This window comes from Phocoena sinus, chromosome 4, assembly GCF_008692025.1.
Source record: "Phocoena sinus isolate mPhoSin1 chromosome 4, mPhoSin1.pri, whole genome shotgun sequence".
NCBI classification, from domain to species: Eukaryota; Metazoa; Chordata; class Mammalia; order Artiodactyla; family Phocoenidae; genus Phocoena; species Phocoena sinus.
The window spans coordinates 86,591,028-86,615,689 of NC_045766.1; the positions used below are offsets into that span (position 1 = coordinate 86,591,028).

Consider the following 24,662-nt stretch of genomic DNA (forward strand, 5'->3'; position numbering starts at 1 on the left):
TGATGAGACAAAATGGTTACCAGCTTTGAGCACTCAGTTGTGCCAGCTCTGGACTAGGTGTCCCACATGCGGTAATTCATTTGTATCTTGTAACAATAGAGATAATGAATGAAGGATTGAAATTAAGAGATACTGAGTGTGTTACTAGAGAAAGTATCGTGACACTTGACTTTCAGTTATAAATTTGTGTCACTCTCTCTTAACACAAATAGAAACTTGCTGCTCTTCTGACTAAAACTTGCCTTTCATAACCTTCCGTAAGTTGCATATTGGGGGTGGGATTTGGGGGGTGGGGTACAGCCCTGGGAGCTAATGTCAGATCATAATTCTCATTTCAAGTTCTGAAATCTTACTGCTAAGATGTGCTCAGGAGGCTGTATCAGTTTTACTTATTAAATCTTCACTGAACTGGGTGATTACAGTCATCCTCGCTTCCCAGCATTCCAGCATTCCTTTAGAAAAGGTCTCATTTTAGCTCCCTTTGGAGCCAGAACTAGAATGAGGTACAGAGAGTCTCCTAGGATGCAAAATTTAAGGAAGCAGTCACTCCCAGGATCTTGTAAGTGCAGGGTGGGCACCTGAGAGTGAGTGCCTCCTTAAATTTTGTGTCCTTGGTATCTCCTTACCTCCTTACCTCAGCCTAGTTGCTGTCCTTCTGCTCTTATTTCTGTGATTGTGACCTTCAAAAAGGACACATAAGGGGCTTCCCTGGTGGCGCAGTGGTTGGGGCTCTGCCTGCCGATGCAGGGGACGCAGGTTCGTGCCCCAGTCCGGGAGGATCCCACGTGCCACGGAGCGGCTGGGCCTGCGGGCCATGGCCGCTGGACCTGTGCATCCGGAGCCTGTGCTCTGCAGCGGGAGAGGCCACACCAGTGAGAGGCCCGCGTACCACACACACACAAAAAAGGATACATAAGGAATAGGCTGTAAATGTTAATCTGAATTTGGAGATCAGAGTTTAACTGGAATACTTGATTCCTCTAGTCCATTACCTTTTTGTGGGTCTATGAAAAACAGCCTTCATTATTCTTGCCTTAGCCTGAATCTCATGGACAAGGTCCCAGAGATGTCACAGTGTTGGGCAGGGTCAGTAAATGTGCTGACTAAGGGCCTAGTGAGAAGCGGACTCTTAAGGGGCATAAGCAGAGAGGAAAGGCTATGTCCTTATCCTCCTTCAGTATAGCTCTATATTTTCAACTGAGCTGCTTTGAACACATTCTGATGCACAAACTTCTTCTCTGGAGGTTCTACTGGAGTTGTTCTGGGATCAGTCTCATCCCAGCACACATTTTTTAAAAGGTCCTCAGAGGACCGGGGGCTGAAAACCACCAGTCTAACTCCAAACAACAGATGAATCATTATGCGTAGGGGTCGGGGAAATGGAAGGAACTGAAAAGGAGAAGGGTGAACAGGAATGCATCGGATGGGGAAGAAGCCATGAAATAATGAAAACAAAGGTCTGTGACTTGGACTCTCTGGTTTAAAAAATGAGACAGTTCAGGGTAGAAGAAAGGGAAGCCAGGTGAGGGAGAAAATTCAAGTATGAGCTGGGAGCAGAGCAAGAAGTGGAAAACAGGAAGGCAGACTACTTAGATAGTTTATATAGGTATTTCCAGAATATACTTAGTAGAAACTCTTACGCAAGACAATTTTTTAGGTGAACATGGTGAGGATTGGTATCAGCTTTACCTACAGGTAGTAATGCCTGCAGAGAATCACAGACTTACTCCTGAAGCAAGGAACATAACTTTATACCCACATAAAGTAGGACTTAAGAGTCTGTGCCACTACCTTCCTAACGAGGAAGGATACAGAAAATTAAAGGGAGAGAACTTATGTTCTGGAGACAGGGGCCCCAAAAGGAGCGCTGACAGCAGAAGAGAGAGGAAGGCATTTCACTCAGCGTCTGCTGATCTGGAGGCCAGTAATTAAGGAGGCTGGCTCCCCCTGCAGGTTCTTCAGCATAAGCTACGCTTTACAACTATTGTTTTACGCACAGGGACTGCTTTTGTGAGAATCTAGGGGTTCAAAGTGCTTGATCTTTTAGTAAATGACTCGCCATTTGGAACATTTCCATCTGTCACTCTGTCGTGGAAGAAGGGCAGTCAGAGGCTGAAGTTGGAGATTGGTGAGAGAACTGCTTTTTCCTTTACTGCATCGCTGGGGGTGACTGGCCAGGGCAGTTTAACTGATGGAGAAAAGATATTTAAAAAATTATGCAGAGTGTTTTTTGTTTGTTTATTTTCTGGGTGCTTGACTGTTGTAGAGGAGGGATTTGTTCCTTCGTTGGGAAAGATGGATTCGGTTGCAAAGTGTGCCCTGTAATCTACAACATCAGGACAGCCTGAGAGATTCCAGAGTCTCCAGATATAAAGGGGCGAGGCAAGAATCTGCATGTGAGCACCTGCCTTCCTGGAGCAAATGGGAAGAGAGGTGACAAAATGCAGGGAAACAATGAAATGTCTAGGGCTGGGAGAGGGAGAGACAATACTAACATTATACGATGACCACTACTACATTTTTATATTCTTATTAGTCATAGCTTAAATTTATTTAGCACCTACTGTGTTTGAGGCACTGTGGCAAGTTCTTTCAAGTCCTACCTTATTTACTCCTTACAACGATCTGGAATAAATCAAGGTTAGCTAACTTGCTCACAGGTCACACAAAGAAGGGTACTTAAGTCACAGCACCAAAAAAGGGACAAAGAAGCCTCTGAGACAGCACATCTTAATAAAACCAAGCCATCACAAAACAAAATTTTTTTTGTGGACTCTCTTGAATGAAAAATGTATAAGAAATTCCAGAAAGCCAGAGGTCTTTGTATAAATTGGAGATTTTAGAGGTGTGGGCAATTTGCTGATTGAAAGGAGCCTTTTATGATATATTGATCTACCTTTGGTGATAGGGGTCAGAGAATACGCCTCAACTCCTACCTGTTAAGAATGATCGTAGGGCACCTGTTCTTCCGGAAACAGTCTGGTAGGGGATCTTCCACAGAACCTTTATTCTTGCCTGTTCTTCTTTCCTTTTCTTCTTTTGATAATTTTAAAAATATTAATAAATATTTCTAAAACTTCACGGGATTTCCAACTTGGTAGACCCTTAGAAAACTGAATGAGGAATGTAGACTGAACTAGCTAATGTATATGATACACCTACACGAGTCCTAACACTCAATAGATGTTCAATTAATACTAAATCACGGTCTTCTAGCCTCAACTGAGTCAGCCTGCTGTGAATTCATGAGTATTTACTCTCTGCTCAACGAAACGGAAGAATTATGGAGAGTCCTAAAGCGAACTCTTTAAAGATTAGTTTTTAATATGTATTGAGCATAGGTACTGTGCTAAGTTATTCAGCACCTCACAATAACACCATGGAGCCGGTACTGTAACAATATAATTATAATATAATTATAAAGCTATAATTATATCATTATAATATAATTATATTATATAACTACAATTATCCCCTTTTGAGGATGATAGAACTAAAACTCAGGCTGGGCAACGTATCCAAGGCTGTATAGAATTCTGAGACAAAAGGAAAAATATGTATCCCTATATGCACTTATCAAAACATTCTCCCATATTTTGCCTCAATGGAAAAAATTAATAAACTGTCTACAACTTAACATTTTGAAAAATGACTACATGAAGCCATGCGTTGCTCAATCTTTTCTCCTGCCCTTGTCAACCTTCAAACCCACACCCGTGGGGGGCATGATGCCATGAAGACCAAGGAACCACAGGCTGATTGGAAAATCCTGTTCTTTGAACAGCACAGCAGGATCTCAAAACAAACAAAAAACATTGTGCCTTTATTTTAAAATTCGACATTTTGTTCATCATGGATTTTCCCTAAATTTTGATTTTTAAAAATATTTTATTAAGATATATATCTTGATTACTGATTTCTTGGGGCACTTCCTTAAATTTTGCACCCAAGGTGAGGACCCTGCTCACTTCACCCTAATCCTAGCTCCTAGGTCATACAGCTATTAAATGTAGAGCCAGGATTTGAAAACAACAATTTCCCTTGAAAAGCCATGCTATTAATGCCTTTGCTACATACTGCTTCACAAAAGTAGTAGAATGGACAGTCCTTGACTTTTCTGCTGAGAGTCTGTTTGAGGAGAAGAAAAATTCACAAGAAAAACAAATAGAAAATCAGGACCCATAGAAGAAAAATAAATGCATAATAACATACAGGAGTTGGATAAAATAATTAGCATGATGAGGGCTGGGAGGGTTCATACTGAATCACAGAAAACTCCTCCTGAATGTCTCTTAATGACCTCACAAACCCTAAAATAATTTGCAGAGGGGTTCCTATTTTAGTACTAGAATCAGAATTTTCAATGCAGAAAAGAGACCATGGAACTATTTGATTTAGTGAGGTGACCTCATCTCCATGTCAGGGCTGGCAGTGGTGGCCACAGGACAAGTAGGTGCTGAGTGTATACAGCCCATTCAATAAACTCTGTTAACTGCATCGATTGTTACTTCTTTATCTCCTAACTGCTTCCTATCTTCACTCTGCTCCATTTATTCTCCATCCAGTCAGTGCTGTCAAGTAGGGTCCTTGCATAGCTCCCCACGTCCATTTTATAGAAGTCCACAACAATATTTTTCCAATCATCATAATTGGTTGTCAACACTTTGTAGGTTGGCTAACACTTCATTTTTTTTTTAACCTCTTTATTGGAGTATAATTGCTTTACAATGGTGTGCTAGTTTCTGCTGTATAACAAAGTGAATCAGCTATACATATACATGTATCCCCATATCCCCTCCCTCTTGCATCTCCCTCCCACCCTCCCTATCCCACCCCTCTAGGTGGTCACAAAGCACCAAGCTGATCTCCCTGTGCTATGCGGCTGCTTCCCACTAGCTATCTATTTTACATCTGGTAGTGTATATATGTCCATGCCACTCTCTCACTTTGTCCCAGCTTACCCTTCCCCCTCCCCATGTCCTCAAGTCCATTCTCTAGTAGGTCTGCATCTTTATTCCCATCCTGCCCCTAGGTTCTTCATAACCATTTTTTTTTTAGATTCTATATATATGTGTTAGCATACGGTATTTGTTAACACATCATTTTTGATTATGGTGAAGACAGTTAGGGTCAGTTGCTATCAGGTAGAAGGTGACAGCTTTCTTTTCTGAATAGCTAGGCTTCCCATAGGCATGGAAAACCAATATTGTTGATGGTACCATTTCGATTTTTGTTCACATATAGAACATTACAAGTAATAAAGAAGACAATATTTAAAAGAGACATTTATAGATACAAATTTATAGAAGCATAAGCATCTAGGTTTTAGTTATATACCTTTATCACTGTGTGAATCTGGTATGCTTCTCATTTTCTTTTCATGATTTTAAAGAGAAAAGTCATGGATTTCTCTTTATCCACCAAGTTTGGGAACAAACATTCCCTCATCACCTCCCCCACTCCCACTCCAACTATGTGCTCACAGGTCCCAGGGTCTTGGTGTAGTACATGTCTGTTGTTTGCTGGCTTTAATTATCCAGCTCAGACATGACCTAAGAGGCTTTTCCAGGTACATTTAGTCAGAATCAAATTATTTTCCCTCTAGGTTGCTAGTTTTTACATTTTTATTAAAGTTGTATTTCATGGTAGGAAACATGTTCAATATAGTTTTGTATCCCTGCAGGACCTAGCACTTAAAACAGATTCATGTATGTTTGTTAGATTGAACTGAAATTTATACTGTGGGAAATCAGGATGATCGTTTGGAATGAACGCAGAATATTAGACTGTATTTAGAAGCTCCCAGAGTAAGCCCGCAGAATTTCCCTGTTGACTGCATGCTTGTGCCCCAGGACATAAACTAGGAAAAATAGCATTTGTCCTTTCTCTACCAACTGCACTCCATCTAATAACACACATTCTGTGACTTTTTCTACATCATCCGACCATGCACATGGAGCCTCAGCTGACACCGAGGGTTAGCCCTTTGCGTTTACTTAGTTACCTCTCTTTCTAGATAAATGATGGATATACAATTTGCACCAGATGCCTTTCTATTTCAGTGTAGTCATGATCCTGGAATGTAACATTCCAAAATGCAAAGGATCTGCTCCATGAACACATTTAACGCAGCGTTAGCATGGGATCAGAGACACCCAGCAAATAATATTTTTATGATAACTGAGAATCCCAATAATCACCTTTCTCATGAGGGTCATAACTGAATTAATTAGATTTTATAAAATTCCACATACAAGACATGGCTTTTGCTTTCCAGTGACTTAGATTAAATTAATTTTAGTTTGTCAAATTGTTTCCAGGGTTTAATGCAGGACTTGAAGTGGAAGCACTTTGCAGCTCCCCAGAGTTACTGAGTTCAATAAAGCAGGTTTCTACCCTCCTGGGCTCATCTTCACCATCTCTACTTTTTAAACTTTTTTCTAAAAGCCACAGTATATCATGTCTGTTAAGAACAACTGGCTATCATTATGATTACTGCTGCCAGTTTAACAAGAAACTAAAGCACTAAAAAATGGATTGAGGGGATATTTGTGTTCTCTTCTGACCTACAACAGTCATGACATAAAGAACTGTAGTTTATTCCTTAATAATGGGAGATTAGATGATTTCATCTCAGGCTTGCTGAATCCCACAGTGCCAGCAGTATGGAGTATGGATGTAAATTAGAGGAGTAAACAGATTTTGACATTTTAAAAGGGAATGCACAGTTGGAATTTGATCAGCACATTTGCCAATACAATGTTCCCTGTGAAAAGAAGTTTCTTTCAAAAAGCTCCTCAAGTTGTCTCAGTTATGATGCATTCTTTAAACTGAGAGCATGGCTTGAAGTTCCAGTAGAAGTTAAGGACTCACTCTCTCACTGTGTGACCTTAGGTGCAATCTCTCCATCCCTTATTTATCCTAAATATGTTGGCAGGATTCACAGATAATGTTAGTTTCTTTGAAGAAAACTGTTACATAGAGGATGTCTTATCAGTTATCTAGTCATTGATACTTAATGAGCTGCTCATTAACCAGTCAGACAGCCAGCATGAGGTTTAGTGATCATCCATTTAATATGAGGCCAACGAATAGGACTGTGAGGGAAGGGGACAAAGAGAAATGAAACAATTCAATTATGTATTAGATATTTACTGAGTGCCTATGTTCTAGGCACTATACTAGATGCTAGGGATTTTTGAAATGAGTGATGCAGCTTTTTGCCCTGCAGAAGCTCAGCGTCACAGAAAAGACATAAGCTGACTGAAAGCTTTAACATTTGCTTGGAAAAACAGATTAGACACCCTTCAGATAAGATAAGTTCACTACAGATCAACTGACTAGCCAGCAAAAATCTGTACAGTAAAGCTTATTAAACTTTAGTCTTTTTAAACTTTTTTTGTCTTTTATTTTTTTATTATTCTTTTTAAAATTTTTACTTTATGTTGGAGTATTGTTGATTAGCAATGTTTTGTTGGTTTCAGGTGTACAGCAAAGTGATTCAATTATATATATATATATACATGTATCTGTTCTTTTTCAAATTCTTTTCCCACTTAGGTTATTACAGAATATTGAGCACAGGGAACTCTGCTCAATATTCTGTAAACTTTAGTCTTATTTATTACTATTAGACTTTACTATTCCCATTGATAGTGAATTTGTGATAATCAGGGTAGAAACGTTTCGCCCATTGGTGGTATATATTAATAATGTAAACAAGGTATAGATACTGCATTTTCATTACAGTAATGTTTAGTGCAGCAGGTTTCTGACTTCCTGACATAATCTCCACTTTAAAATTTTTTTTCTAAGAACAACACTGTATCACATTTGTTAAGAACAATTGACTTATACTAATGATGGGTATAATGTCAGGCAGGAAGTCTTACATTTTGGAAACCAAACCCTAAAAGGGGGGAAAAATGTGGTTTTTGACAGATGACAAGGAGACATTGTAGATTTTAGGACAAGTTGAGAAAGTTCTTTTACAGTATCTTTTGATCCTACTGACTATCCAAAAATATCTAGACAGTAAAAAATTATCAGTAGGTTGTATTTTAAGGCCTACTTGCAAGTCAATTATTTTGGATTTGGCACAACCTCAGAGAAATCTTTTTACATGAAGGTTCTAGTTTCCAAGACAGCCCACAAAAATCTATTCACTTGTAACATGAATGATCAACCATGCAAGTACAGTATTTTGCAGGTGGTATCAGCAGCTATGTTCACAGACAACTATTAGTTCTGTAAGAATTTTTAACTCTTGTGTTTTCATTTTCATGATGATATGAAAAATTAATATAGTCATATTTTGGATCACCTAAATAAACACCCTATTACATGATTCTCGAAAGTGTGTTTATGGTTATCTTTTTTTTTTTTTTTGCGGTACGCGGGCCTCTCACTGTTGTGGCCTCCCCCGTTGCGGAGCACAGGCTCCGGACGCGCAGGCCCAGCGGCCATGGCCCACGGGCCCAGCCGCTCCGCGGCATGTGGGATCCTCCCAGACCGGGGCACGAACCCGCGTCCCCTGCATCGGCAGGCGGACTCCCAACCACTGCGCCACCAGGGAAGCCCATATGGTTATCTTTATAATTGTGTAAGACTTGTGTTATCAACTGAGGTCTACTGTATATACTGGTTAAGAGCTGGCTGTCATTTGGCTGGCTTGCCTTGGAAAATTTCTCATAAAAATCCAGATTTCTGTTTTGTTTTGTTTTATTCTTTTAAGTCAGAAAATATGGCAACTACGGGCCTGTGGCAATAATAGAGCTGGGCAGTGACTGTTTCTTATTCAGCTCCTGGTTCTCTCATGCACATTTTCTCCCTATATTTGATAAGCATTAGAGTTTGTGCTTCCCAATCTAAGCAATGTTATATTTTCCAGAATGGAGTAGTAAGAGTTCTGGGAAAAGGTAGCCTACACCTCTGCACATGTGTGTAAACAAGTGTGTGTGAGTAGGAGCTTCTGCGGGATGTGGCTCCTCTCGGGGGCACCATCCCACTTTTTTCTCTCTGTAATCACAGTTTAGTATATAGCTTGAAATATAAACTAACCTTGAGGAACTAATTTCTAAGCTCCTGCATTCACAGACCCAGAGGCTTGCTGAGTTGCAAGGAATCCTAGCGTCCTTCCTTCCCTCCCCTAGCTACTCCCCAACCTTCCACATAATGCCTGCCTCTCATCCAGCATGTTTCCTTCCCTATTACTACTTGTTATTCATTTTTACTTCATTAATATTTAAAGATCATTGCAGTTATTCACTGAAAAGGGCAACACTTACCACCAACCATGCAAAGGTGAGCTCAGATGAAATTTCTAAGGAGATATTTTGAAAGCACGGTATTTCCAGAGTCTGATTTATCTCTATTTCTATTGTATGGTTGCTTCTCCATTCATCCTGTGTAACTGTAACAAAACATAAGGTAGAAAAGACATGGATCTGTGATTGGTTTGTAAAGTGCTTTTAATCCAAGAAGTGAGAACAGTTTTAGTATAGAGATTCATCTATCCTCAGGGTACACCTATGAAGGGGACCCCACCCACAGTCCTCGTATAAGTGGCAAAAGAGTCACTGAGAAGCACAGAGTTGTTACTCACTGAAAAACTATAGGGAAACTACCCTAACAGAATCCAGCTCACAGCTTGTTATGTTCCTCTGCGTTAGCCCCAAATTGGTGCTTTAGGCTTCAGATCACATTTCCTGGATCAGGTAGAACATAAAACGTTATAACCTAGCCTCTAACTGTCTTTTTAAAAATTTTAATAGACAGTTACTTTTAGAGAACTTTTAAGTTCATAGCAAAATTGAGTGGAAAGTACAGAGTTTCCATATATCCCCTGCCCCACCCATGCACAGCCTCCCCCATTACTAACACTCCTAACCACAGTGTTGCCTTCGTTACAATCAATGAACCGACATCAAACACATCATCACCCAAAGGCCATAGTTTATTTACATTAGGGTTCATTCTTGGTGTTGTACATTCCATGAATTTTGACAAATGTCTGACATGTATCCACTATTGTAGTATCATATAGAATAGTTTCACTGACCTAAAAATCCTCTGTGCTCTGCCTATTCATACCTTCCTCCTACCAAACTCCTAACATATGCTGATCTTTTTACTGTTTTCATACCTAATTGTCATTTTAGAGCTTATAAATATTTCTCCAAAGAAGAAATGACACAGAAAAACACATAAGGAACTCCAAGGAAGCACCATTAATAAATTATTTTCATTTTAAAAGTGAAATTAGATGAAGTTTTGTAGTCTCTCTTTTCAGGACGGTGATATATATATATATATATATATATACATACACACATATATATACATATGTAAGCAAACTATAATAATGTCAAAAATAACTTATAGGACTTCCCTCATGGTGCAGTGGTTAAGAATCCGCCTGCCAATGCAGGGAACACGGGTTCCAGCCCCGAGCCGGGAAGATCCCACATGCTGCGGAGCAACTAAGCCTGTGAGCCACAACTACTGAGCCTGCGCTCTAGAGCCCATGCTCAGCAACAAGGGAAGCCACCGCAATGAGAAGCCTGTGCACCACAGCGAAGACTAGCCCCCGCTCGCCCCAACTAGAGAAAGCCCACGTGCTGCAATAAAGACCCAACGCAGGGCTTCCCTGGTGGCGCAGTGGTTGAGAGTCTGCCTGCCGATGCAGGGGACACGGGTTCGTGCCCTGGTCCAGGAAGATCCTGCATGCCGCAGAGCGGCTGGGCCCGTGAGCCATGGCCGCTGAGCCTGTGCGTCCAGAGCCTGTGCTCCGCAACGGGAGAGGTCACAACAGTGAGAGGCCCGTGTACCGAAAGACCCAATGCAGCCAAAAATAAATTTTAAAAAATAAATTAAAAAAAATTATAAATGAAAACAATTCTATCATCCTAATATCCTGAAAATCTTATTTCTTTTTTTCTACATCTATACAAATCTTATTTGTATGCATGTATTTTTTTTTCATACTTTGCAATTTTATTAACCAAAAAGTGTTACCTATATTTTTACTTAAAATGTTTTGCATGATTCTTAAGCTATTTGTGGTTGAAATTCTTAGATGCTTTATGTCATATATACACATCATCATTTGTTTAGTAATTTTCAATTATTGAAGCATATGCTTTTTCAGTTTGGGTTTTTACCTTATTTAAACTATTACAATCTTTATAGCAAGGATCGTCCTTAAACTAACAGCTTTCTTCTGACCATTCAGCTACTTAAGATAAATTCCCTGAAGTATAACGAATGGATCATGGGGTATGAACATCCTCATTATTATCAACAGCACATTTTTAAAAAAATAATTGGATATTTTGAAAGTTATACCTAGCCTTTAGAACTTCATTGTGTTTCAAGCTCTCATCAGTATCAGCTGTCCTCTTCACTGATAATTCTCTCCTCCCCCCCTTCCTTAATTGAAGCCAGGCCTTTCCATTGGGGCCCATCTTCCCCTCATCATTCTCAGACAGTGGTTGTTTGTTTTCTTATACCCTTATTTCCTCAAGATCAGGAGATGGAATCAGTGCCTTCTTTGCTTTCTACTGCTGCTTCAAAATATTACTCCAACCCCATAATTTAAAAAACAAAACAAAACAATAAAACCCTTGTCTTTTATGGTTAAAGGCATTTAACTATAACAGTACTTCCAAATGGAGTTACTTGTATATCACTATGAAACTTTTTTTGCCATGTTTGCATACCACCATTAATATTATTGATTTTATTTTTGAGATTATTGTAACTTTTCGACTTATATCAGTTTATTTTATTTTAAAAAAATTTTTAATGAGAGAAATTTTATTTAATTTATTTTTTTGGCTGCATTGGGTCTTCATTGCTGCACACGGGCTGTTCTCCAGTTGTGGCAAGCGGGGGCTACCCTTCGTTGAGGTGCACAGCTGTGGCACGTGGGCTTAGTAGTTGTGGCTCACGGGCTCTAGAGAGCAAGCTCAGTAGTTGTGGTGCACAGGCTTAGCTGCTCTGCGGCATGTGGGATCTTCCTGGACCAGGGCTCGAACCCGTGTCCCCTCCATTGGCAGGTGGATCCTTAACCACTGCACCACCAGGGAAGAACCTATCAGTTTATTTTAAACAGAGACTGACCTAGGCACACATTTGTGTAGTTTATGAAATCCACTTGGTACATTAACTCTATTTTATTGTGCATTACCCAAATACATAAGTATTAAATTTTTTGTAAAGTTTGTCCAGATTCTGGGAAGTTGGAAATACAAGTGGCATAACTTTTTGAATATTCCTGAAATTCCTAATAAAAACAGACTAACTAGAGTAGCAAAACTAAACACAATATCTACAGCAATATCTGCGGGAACACTAAATAACAATATATCACCATTAATAGGTGGAGACAAACCACTAGACCACTGTGATATCAGCAACTGTGCAAAAAGAAACAGGAAAATCAGCTGGGCTCCTGATGGCCCTTAGAACTAGAGAACTCTCCCCCTGCCCCAGAAAAAAACCAACAGGCAATCACTGGGGAAAAAGGCAGACTAATCTGAGAATAGCAGCAGAAATGCAGAAAGAAGTATGTAGGCACCAAATTATCAGAGCCTTCTAGGGAAAGAAGAAAAGGCTTGTCAGTGCTAGAGCAGAGGGGACTCTTCAGACATATCCCATACTGAGAAGAAACCCCTGGGAGTAGAATCCAAATTAAACAGGACAGACCCAACAGGAGAAAGCAAAGTGGCAATTTAGATAAAAGTGAGGGATAGGAGGAAAGGAAGTACATCTCACAAAGTACAGTGGCATATAATTTACCTTGAACATAACAGAAGAGAGAGCTCTAGAGAAACTGAAGACTCTAGAAAAGATAGCCTGGCCCACTCTTCCATGATAAAAATCAAAATCCATTTAACTTAAACATACTTAGATTGAGCAATAGAAAAGAAATGGGGTAGAATCACATGTAAAGATACCATAAGAAAAAAAAAGAGAGAACAAAGTAACATTCCTACAACAATAACAGCATATTAGAAAGACATGACTTCAAAATAAATAAAAACTATAGCCTACTTATTCAAAATGAGCTAAAAGAAATAAAGAAAATGATATAAGCTATGAGAAAATTTAGAAAGACTAGTAAATGAGTCAATTGGAGAGAAGAAAGTTTATAAAAGATAAGTAAGAGAATTCAGGAAAGGGTTGGAAATAATAAGTTTTGAAAATCATTTCAGAAATTAAGAGCAAACTAGAACAAAACCAAGAATATATTAACACAAAAGCTAATGCATTAAAAGAAATTTAAAAAATAGAATGAGGGAAATTTTTAAAAGAAATAAGTTAATAAATAATGAATTTTAAAAGAAAAAAAGAGGTAAAAGGGATTCAAAGAAAGAGACAGGCAAAGAAGATAAAAAGTATGCTTAATAGAAGATACTCAAGGAAATAAACAATAGACAGAAAAAATACTGAAAATTATAATCAAGTACAATTTCTTAAAATAAAATGACTAGAAAATATTAAAAGATTATACTTCAAAAGTAGGAAAATAGTCTCAGAATGGACATTAAGCATTTTCTTATAAAAGTATTAAACAAAGTCAGTTCTGGGGAAAGAAAATCAAATTGTTATTAACTTTTGGACAGCAAATCTTTATGTCAGAAAACAATATAGTAACATATCGAATATACTCAAGGAAAGAAAATATGAGGTAAGGATATTACATTCAGTCTTTAATATGAAGACTATAAAAATCATGTTAGAGTCATGCAAGAACTCAGGGAATATTGCCCCATGAACATTTCCTGAGGATTCTCCAATAGAATATACTTCAAACTGAAGAGACATTCACATAAAGTCTAGGGGTAAGTGTTGAATATATATTTACCTTTAGCACTAAGAATAAATAATTGTTATAAGAGAGTAGTAATGAATATGTATTTTTAAATAAAGATACAACATAAGTATCAAAAACGCAGATGAGGCGGGGATTGAGGTTTTGCGGGCATGAAGATGTCAGTGAAAAAAAGATATGTATAAAACTGAGCAAATGTGTTAAAAAAAAATCACAATTTTCAGGGCCCTGGAAATTGATCAAAGACAAACATTTAATTGGGAAGCATTTTTTCCTGAAAAACCACTAGAGTTTCAATAAGAACAGTAGGAGTCTTTAGCCTTCTTGCTTAGGGATCCTTCTATCCCCTTTCCTGATTAGGTCGGTGAGAAAGGTAGTTTCACCATCTTAGAGCTGGCTACAAAACCCAGCAGCTTTTCTTCCAAAAGGGGAAGACTTAAATTAGGTCTGAGCATGAAAATCCTTCACTTTGTCAGCTAACAGGGACAAACTTGGTAGGAAACAGAGAAAAACTGACGCTTGGTTAGCCTGGGTTTGCAGTCTCATTTGGGATGAGGGGCAGAGCAGATAGACAGTTAACATGGAGATTCTAGAAATCAGAGAGTCATATAATAGCTGACATAAATTCTCTACATATCTCAGGCTGACTGGGAAAATATACACATGAGTCGGGGGGACCTAAGAGAGCCCAGTGAAAAGTGAAAGCCAAGGGAGGTACTACTGTCGCAATTTTGAAGGCACTCCCTAACCCCGCCTCCACAGACATCTATGTGTAGAGGGTGGAAGCCTATTGGGCTTGAGGTATTTGAGCACAATTTTTTGGCAAATTCATTTGTGGACCAACAAAGGGGCTTTGCCAATGTAGGGGCAACTCCTTGGAAGCCAAACTAAAGACATAAGAATTATAGTAAAAAGCTAAGCAGAGATTTCAATGGCCACACACTGCAAAGGAGACGGATTTTGCAATTTAAATATGGGTAAGTTACTAAAATTTTGAAAAACCCACAGAATCTAGAGTTGTCGCATTATGGGTTTTTTGTTTTTGTTTTTACGTTTAGCTTTCAACAAAAAATGAGGACATATGAAGGAAACAGGAAAGTGTGATCCATACTCAAGAAAAAAGCAGTTCATTGAAACTGACTCTGAGCAGATCCTACATGGGATTTAACAGACTTCAAAGCAGCTATTAAAAGTATGTTCAAAGGATTAAGCAAAATATGATGGCAATGACTCAATACATAGGGAATTTTAGTGAGGATAAAATGAACCAGATGGTTATTCTAGAGTTGAAAAGTCAATAATAAAAATAAAAAATTCACTGGGAATTCTCAACAGCCAATTTGAGATGGCAGAAGAAAAAAATCAGTATGTCCGAATAATGATTAATATAAATTATCTAATCTGAATAGCAGAGAGAAAGATGATTGAAGGAAAACAAAGAGTTTCAGAGCCATATAGGACAATATCAAGTGTCCTAACATATATGTAATTAGAGTCATAGAAGGAGAGATGAAACAGAGGGGGACAGAACAAATATTTGAAGAAACAAAGACCAAAAACTGCATATTTGATTTTTTAAAAATTTCCCCAAATTAATCTACACATTCAAGAACTTTAAAACCTTAATACGATAAATACAAAGAAACACCCAACTAGGCATGTCATAATCAAACTGCTGAAAGCCAAAACAAAGAGAAAAGTAGAAAAGCAGTGATTGAAATCAGTAAGGAAAAAGCCCCAAACTTATCACATGCAGGGACCAATAAAAGAATTAATGGCTCTTGTCTCACTAGAAACAATGGAGATCAGAAGACATATTCAAAATACTGAAAGAAAAAACAGTCCACTAAGAATTCTACAGTCATTGAAAATATCATTCAAAAATAAAAATGAAAAAAAGAAAAACCAGAATTCATGGCAAGTAGATTCGTTTTATATGAAATTCTAAAGTAAGTCCTTCAGGCTGAAAGAAAATGACACCAAATAGTAACTTCACTCCATGGGATGGAAAGAAGAGCATAGGAAATGGTAAATATATGGGTCAATATAAAATATATACATTTTTTTTCTTTTTTCTTCTCAATTTCTTTAAGAACATGAAATTCTTTAAACCATTAATTGCGGCACTGTTCTGTTGGCTATGTTATAGGAGATCATTCATGTGCCTGTTTTTTGTCTACTTTTTCTTTTTCACAACTTACTCCAGCACATCCTTTCCTTTTGCTATTATTGTCAATAATAACACAATATATATTCTTTATATATGTAATACATATAATAAACTGCATATATAGAAAAAATAGAAACATTGGAGTTAGCCAACAAGGACATTAACTCTTTTTAACATATTTAAGAATAGAGAAAGAGATGAAGGAACTACATGAAAAGATGAATAATTTCATCAAAGAATTAAAAATCTAAAAAAAACAATAACTTAAAAATATAACATCAGAAATTAAGAATGAATTTGATGAGATTGAAAACTTACTGGATACCAAGAAAAATAAGATTCGTGAATTGGAAAATAGGTCAATAGAAAATTTCTAAACTGAACCATAGGAAGGAAAAAAAGTAGGAAATACAGAAAGAAGAGTATTAGAAATCATTAAAAAAATATATTTAGTTACAATTTTTAACACTAGAAACCTAACATCACAAATTTAAATGCTAATTTAAAAAAACATGCAAGTGTGAGAAATAACATGAGTGAATTTCTGTATAATCTGGGAATGGGGAAAACTTTTCTTAACTATGACTCAAAATTAGAACCAATAAGGAAAAAAAGTGATATATTTTATGTCATAAATGTAAGAATTATGCTGCATTGGAAACAGTAGCATAAGAAAGTATGGACAGAGGACAAACTGAGAAAATATTTGCAATTTATATTATAAATGGTTAATAGATTTTATATGTGGGACATTTTCAGCCTAATAAGGATAATAACTATAATGAATTAAAACTCATTAATATGTTTAAATTCGTATAAATTCTTGATACTTAACACAAATACTTATTTATGACCTAAGAATGCTAGTGAACCAACTCATTTTTAAATCTGGTAAATAAAGGGAAAGAACCAAGTGTCTATTCTGCTTTTCTTATACAAATTGTACATGTAGTAAATAATTGGTTCATGGGAGGAATTTCTCTTTATAAGAATACTTCAGCTGATAAATGAAGGAATGATAGAATTAGAACATCACTCTGGCAGCCCATAATGAACGAATGGATCTAGGCAATACCCATCAGTGGCTGTTAACATCACACAATCAGACATTATGTAGCTCTGATGTAACTACACAACATCATCTATGAAATACTCTTGCCAGAAAATAAAAATAAATATGATCAAATCTGTATACCTAACTAAAAGGTGAAAGAGGAACATGGAGATACCGTGAGATGTGAAAAGCAAAACCCAGGCTGTGGGTAATTCTACAGGACAAATAATCAAATTTGTTCAACAAATGCATTGGAAAAGAAATGTAAGACAGCCTTCAGATTAAAAGGGAACAGACTGGTCAGAGGCAGGTGGTGGGGAGTAGGCAAAATGAGTGAAAGTGGCCAAAAGGTACAAGCTTCCAGTTATAAAATAAATAAATTCTGGGGATGTAATGTACAGCATGGTAACTAAAGTTAAAAATGTGTTTAAAAGGGCTTCCCTGGTGGCACAGTGGTTGAGAGTCCGCCAGCCGATGCAGGGGACACGGGTTCGTGCCCGGGTCCGGGAAGATCCCACGTGCCGCAGAGCGGCTGGGCCCGTGAGCCATGGCCGCTGAGCCTGCGTGTCCGGAGCCTGTGCTCCGCAACGGGAGAGGCCACAACAGTGACAGGCCCGCGTACCGCAAAAAAAAGAAAAAAAAAGGTGTTTAAAAGTTGCTAAAAGAGCACATCTTAAGGGTTCTCATCATAAGAAAAAAATTTTCACTGTGTGAAGTGATGGATGTTAACGGAACTTACTGTGGTGATCATTTTACAATATATACATATATCAAATCATCATGTTGTATACCTAAAATGAATACAATATGTCAATTATATCTCAATAAAACTGGGAAAAAAAGGTCAAAGAACACACTATGCCTTTAGACAGGGTAGTAGCATGTAGTTAGACTGAGATTATCAAGATTATATTATCCAGATTATTCCATTCTATTACCGGTACTATTACTCTGTTATTATAGTCTATACTACTTCTATTACCACACCTCCTCCTCCTTCTACTACCTTTCCTCCTTCTTCTCCTACTACTGCTTCTAACAATGACATTAACCGCCCCCAAGGCTTTTGTTGTAATCTGGGAAATTAAAGCCATATTGTACTTTTTAGAACTAATCCTAACAACTACACATTTCAGACACATTAAAGTCTCACAGTCTGAAGCATCGTGGGATCCAGTAGCGTCAAATGATGGAAACCTGGATGACAATAACCCAAGGCTTGACTCAGAGAACTGCGTTTCTTGGAATAACCCTAAAACTAACCTAAAAGGAAACCCTGTCAAGTGAAAATGAAAAAAGAAGCAAATGCCAAACAGTGTGTTACATTTCTACCCTCATCCACAGCCTCAGAGCACTAGCTCACACAAAGGAACAAGGTATAGTGAAGAGAAGAGTCCCTTCTCAGCTAGGCACTCCAGGAACATGGGGACAGGATTTAGACACACTGTTTTGTGAGCAGGCAGGGAGGAGAATGACTCTGCAGACAACAGAAAGGAAACAGAAAGAGGTCCCAACCACCTCTGGTCCCTCAGCCTTTTCCTATTTAGATTCTCATACACCACTTCGATTTGCATTTGTTCATGTATTGCACATACTTGCACTCATGTGTGCTTTGCTTACCCAACCAGCCTGTAAACCTGAAGATCTCCCAGGGTTGTGAGAGGGAAATGGCAAGAGAGAGAGGAGAAGGAGTGAAGATCAAAAGAATACAGGGGAAAAAGATGTCATGAGGGGGGATTTGACAGGGCTTTTGAGTGACAACTGCCCGTCTAAGTATCTGCCCCTTAGCTTTATACCAGGCTTACAATTTTGATCACTCTGTGGTGAAAGAGTTCTTTCCCTTTCTGTTTTTCTTTTTTCTATTTTGCTCCCTTTGTACCCAAACACACAATACCAGAACAATTTCTCTAACATCGAGGCCATTGTTTTTTCCGTCTGGTCCGGCAGATCAAGAGCAAAGTTACAGTCAGAAGACTGGGAAATGGACAACCACAAAGCATGTATACTTGGCTTCTGCCTCCCCAGTGATTTGCAGTTTTTAGTAGTTACAAGCTTGGCCCTTTATTTTAAGAAATACACTTTCCCTCAAAGGCAACACCACTCTCCTTTCTGAATGGCACTGTACCTCTTCTCCACTGCTGTCTTTATGTTGAGCCATTCCCACCTCCTATTTCCTATACGGCACATTAATCCATGTTGTCAATTCTCCATGGAATAAACACTAGGTCCTCACATATGCAGTAGCATAGTTTACAGTTTTAGGAAGAAGACCCAAAATCTTTGTCTAAAGCCAAGGTCAGTGTGTACTTGTGCTAATGTGTGGCACATGTTTTGTTGGGCTCCATATCAGGCAGACACAAAAAGAGAGGGCGGAAGACTCATTTTCAATGAGACCTGAGATATAGAGTTCACTCATTATTATTTTTACTATTCATAATGAAAAGTACCATTTTCCAAACTCTTACTCTTGGGCAGGAACTATGCTAAGTGCTTTACACAGATTATCTCATCTAATCGTCAAAATAATGGTACCTGTGAAGGAGTTCCTATAATTATCTGTATTTGTTATATCAGGAAACAAAAACTTAGGGACTTAGAAGAACCCGGCGAAGATGAAATATATAGTGAATGACAGAGCCAACATTCAAATCCAGGCCACCTGATGCCAAAATATATGTAGGCAAACACTGTTCTATACAGGTCTTCTCATTTCTCTTCACTCAACCCCCACCATCCCAACCTATCCCCAAATGAAGTATTTTTTCCTTGGAAAACAGCAATGGGAATGGGGCATTGTTAAGGTAGAGGTAGAAGAGATCCTGCTCTATAGCTGGACTGCCCAACACCACGCATGGTCTTATCTCTTGAGAAGTGGAGAGGAAGTAATAAATCCATACCTATTGTTTGTCCTGGGCAGCTCCATGCCTTCTTTAGCATAGTGTTCATGAGTTAGTTTTTGCTGTGCTTTTTTCATATAACACCAGGTCACTTTGCCCCTGAGGTAAAAACATTCCATTTCCAGTGCATTTTCCATTTGGCTTTCGTTTTCATCTTTTCCATTAGTATAAACGGAGATCATTTATTTTAGGACCAACTAATTTAGGGTAGGCATTACTGTCATCATTTTCCAGATGGGCTCAGAGAATGTACATGCCAGGCCCCAGGTGAAATTCTTTTCTAGCCAGAAAGGTACTAGAACTTTAACCTAGGATTCCTGCCTTCAAAGGCAGCCTTCTAAATCAAGAATGAGTGAATGCTACACATTCAGCAGCCTCCTCGGTACCTTTCCTTGCCTTATACTAAATATATCCAAATCCACTTTGATAAGTCTCCCCCAAACTGCTCTGATTCCTTTGCCTCCCATCTCAGTGAATGGCACCACCATTCAGGTGTGCTTGCCAGACACATGCATGATTTTTCTCTCCCTTACTCATACTGCCATTGTTCTAGATCCACTCTATTACCAAGTCCTACCTGTTTAACGCTCAAAGCTCAAATTCGTCATCTTCTTTCTACATCTACCCAAACTATCACTCTGTCTCCTCTGGGCTACTGGTCTCCTAACTTGTCTCCACCTTCTCCTTCTCAACCCCCTTCACTTCATTCTCATACTGAAGCCAGCACCAGCTTTTTATAACACAAATTCAATCAGGCTATAAATGTCATGCCATCCTTTGGTTGAAAATACTTTGATGTCTTCCCAAGGCACTTAGATAAAAATCCAAACCTCAAACATGGCTGACAAAGTTCAGCATGATCTGGTCCTTACCGTATCTCCCACCTCATCCCTTAATTCTGTACCAAAGTCCCACTGGCATCTTCCTATGTCCTCAAACACTACATAGCCCTTCATATCAGCTGTTCCTTGTCTCTGGATCACTCACAAACCTTCCACCTCTCAAATGGTGTTAATATCTACTAATCTTCAGACCTCAGCTCAGGTGTTGCTTTCTCAGAGTCAATTTTCCTGACTTCTATTATACTCTCTCACAAAATCACTGTAGTCTTTACCACTTATCACTGGTGCAATTTTACATGTATTCTGGCACATGGCTGGCTCAGAACACATACTTGTTGAACAAATGAGAGGTGAACGAATGCATGTGCTTCCTTCCCCCTCCCAGACATGCTTACCATTTGTCTGAATCTGTAGGTTGTAGATTTTCGTCTGAATGCCCTCTGGGTACAGAGTGAAGCTACACTCATACTTTCCAGTGAGCAAGGAGGACATGTTCCTTAAGTGCAGAGTCCACTTTGACACATTCCTGGGAGCTTCTCTGAAAGCCACCAGCGACTCACAGGGGCTCCCATTGGCACAGTAAAAGCCACGTTGGGGATGATAAAGGGCAATCAGGTCCAACTTATCAGTGACCTTGGACAACTGCAACTGCACCAAGAAGCCTTTCTTCTGTGTTTGGCAGGTCAGGTTGACATCAGAACCCGAATGCATAAATGTCTTCTTCTGCATTGAACGTTTCTTCCAATACTCCTGAAAAGGAAGGACGTGAGCCATCAGTTTGCATGATTCACACAGAGTGACTCAATGAGAAACCTTGGTTACACTGGTGAAGTGAGGGAGCAGCTGGAACTTTCCTCCCTGGCTGACTTAGAGAGAGCTTGTTCCTGATCTAGACAGAGAAGCATAAGACTCAATACAAATGAGGAGGCATTTGCTTAAAGACACTAGAGGAAATTATTGACTTTTGAATGTCTATCACTTTGTCTATTGGTCTGTCCAAAAAATAATGCAAGTTCTCTGACTACCTGTGAAAAAAAGTAAGCCTATTTAAAGATTGGAGCCCACTAGCAAGTTTATTATGACAACTACTCTTACAATGAATATAATTGGCTTTTTTTGTTTATGAATCAAAAGCACATAACATATAATAACACACAAATATTATTTTCTGAAGCTGAAAAATAACTGATATGCGTACGTTTTTAAAAATATATGTTTACAAGAGGGTTTTACATAGGTTATTTTGTTTAATCCTCTGCACACACCAAAGGGTGATTTTTCTGTTTGTTTTTAAAATTTATTTATTTATTTTTGGCTGTGTTGGGTCTTTGTTGCTGCGTGCGGGCTTTCTCTAGTTGCAGTGAGCATGGGCTACTCTTCGTTGAGGTGCGCGGCTTCTCACTGTGGTGGCTTCTCTTGTTGTGGAGTATGGGCTCTATAGGCGCATGGGCTTCAGTAGTTGTGGCACACGGGCTCAGTAGTTGTGGCACATGGGCTCAGTAGTTGTGGCTCACAGGCTCTAGAGCACAGGTTCTGTAGTCGTGACGCATGGCTTAGCTGCTCTGCAATATGTGGGGTCTTCCCAGAAAAGTGATCGAACCCGTGTCCCCTGCATTGGCAGGTGGATTCTTAACCACTGTGCCACCAGGGAAGTCCAAAGGGTGATGTTTGTTAACATTGTTTATCAAAGAGGAAAATGAGGCACAGAGAGATTAAGTGATTTGCTTAAAGTCACACCTCAGTAAAAGAACATTAATTTGGTTGTCTAGAGTCTGTGCTCCTTCTATAACCTTCATGACCTCCAAACTGCCTTCCAAACTGGTTGAGAAGAGTAAGAAATTTGACATTCAATATCAGAGGATCAAAAGGGCCATCATTTCCATGTAGTTAGGGTGCCTGAAGAAAGGATGGGGAAAAAACAGCGGTAGAGGTTTCCACTAAAGATAACCCGCTGGTCAGCATCATCTATAATCAACACTGAAACACTAGACATGAAAGAAGATTCCCTCCCATCAGCTCTCTGACCAAATGGTACAGGACACTTACAATATGTTAAGCACTGAGCCTTTGACATGCCTTCAATAGTGTAGGTCTCAGTTTTAGAATTAACATGGAATACTGTTACAGGAATGATATATTATTGTGACAAGTACCACTGAAGCTCACAAAGGAAAAAGTTAAAAAGATGACAAGCAACTGAGAAAAAAACAGGCTCCAAAGGTACTGGACAAACGGGAGTTACTACACTTTTATGAATGCAAAAGTTTGGGTAGGCAGAGGTTACTGCAGCTTAACGTAGCTCCCTGTGAGCTCACCTTTGCCTGGTAATACATCTCTGATCCTATCTACAGCATTATATTCCAAAGTCTCCTTTGATTTAGAAATTCTCCTTTAAAATCTTCATAACTATATCTGAAAAGCAGAGTTAATTCTTAAGACACTCGGGCTCACTCTAATACCCTCGTGCTACGGAATGCAGAACAAATCTCTCCTCCTGCTGTTTTTAAATAGGCCCTTTAGGCACTGGTCCCCGCTGTCATAAGGACCCTACTTTGTCTCCCAGGTCCATACCTACACATGCCTCATTAAAATTCAACGTATGTTCAGCTCCCAAAGATCTTAGTATTTGGAGGAGAAATTCTTGGCTATATCCAAAAGAGAAAGTATTTGAGAAAGAGAAAAGGTTGAGCCAGGAGCTAGCTCTGAGTCTTGATGGCTTGTGATTTTTCTAGTATTCCGGAGTTATTCTGACTATCACTTGGAAAGCATTTCATTTGCAAGAAGCACAATTTCCCAGTTACTCCAAGAGACCCTCTTAGAAAGAAAATGGGTGAAAATGTCTCAGAGCAGTGGCACAAACCACCCACTCCCTTCTTGTTTTTAGTGCTCATTTGTAATCCTTTCTAGACTCTTAACATCTCTCTGAGAGCTGCCACTTAAACACATAACTGAAAACCTTAATAACAGTCTGCCTTTGGTGATCAATTTCGGCAGTAGCCACAAGGCATTTTAAATAAACAGAGGCCCCATTCCCCCCAAAGCAGCCGATCTGACAAGAAAGGACAACCAGAAGCCTTACCCCTGACAAAATGTATCTGGATGATGGAATAGACAGCACAGTATGTCCATTTTCCCCCCACAGTCTCCTGAAGGCCTCACACCAGCATTTCCATAATGATCACAGAAGTCAATAGATGCCTTTAACTAAGCAAACTCCAGCCACCCTGTTCGTGCTGAAAAAACGCCGCATCTACCAAACGCCTGTGTCTGTTTATCACTTGGCAAGACCCTGGGAAATGAAACGTAGACAGGAAAGTAATGTGGTTCAGAGCTAAGTATAACCTTCAATGAACAATGTTGAAATTGTTCTCTGAAATCTTGTGTATCACCTTCGTTAAAAGCATTTTTAGTATCCAAAAATTCTCTCCTTCAGGATCTGTGTGTCAGTCAAGCTGCTTCTGAAATCCACACAAAGGAAGTCATGCAGAGCAGTTCATAATCTGCTTTTTATACATTTCTTTTCAAGAGCACAAAGTCATTTAACAAATGTGAGCTCAGTGTCTTTCATAATAGTTTTTCTGTTCAATTTTAAAATATGTTTTCTTTCCAGAATTGCTTCAGGGTGAAAGAACAAAGAATTAACAGGTTTAATTTTAATAAAATCTGAGAAGTAACAGAGGGTAGCTCCAGCTAAGAAATGGAATTTTAACGTCTCCCTTCTTTCAGGGAAACCCACATTCCCTGGAGGTGAGGAGGCGAGGGCTCCTTTTCCACCCTGTGTCTGGGATAGGCTGGTGGTCAAGTAGGGAATTCTCCCACCCTGCTGGCGGGAGGTCTGTTTTGATGATGACAGAAAAGCGTG

At 38.9% G+C, this 24,662-nt stretch overlaps 1 protein-coding gene across 1 annotated transcript in view; it reads right to left on the reverse strand.

The window, feature by feature from the left end:
* CD96 (CD96 molecule) overlaps nt 1–24,662 on the reverse strand; it is a 92,876-nt gene that overhangs the window by 66,488 nt on the left and 1,726 nt on the right. Inside the window, 4 exon segments of the mRNA XM_032629416.1 lie at nt 9,288–9,412; nt 21,196–21,503; nt 21,505–21,550; nt 23,880–23,954. Coding sequence (XP_032485307.1) covers nt 9,288–9,412; nt 21,196–21,503; nt 21,505–21,550; nt 23,880–23,954 — 554 coding nt within the window.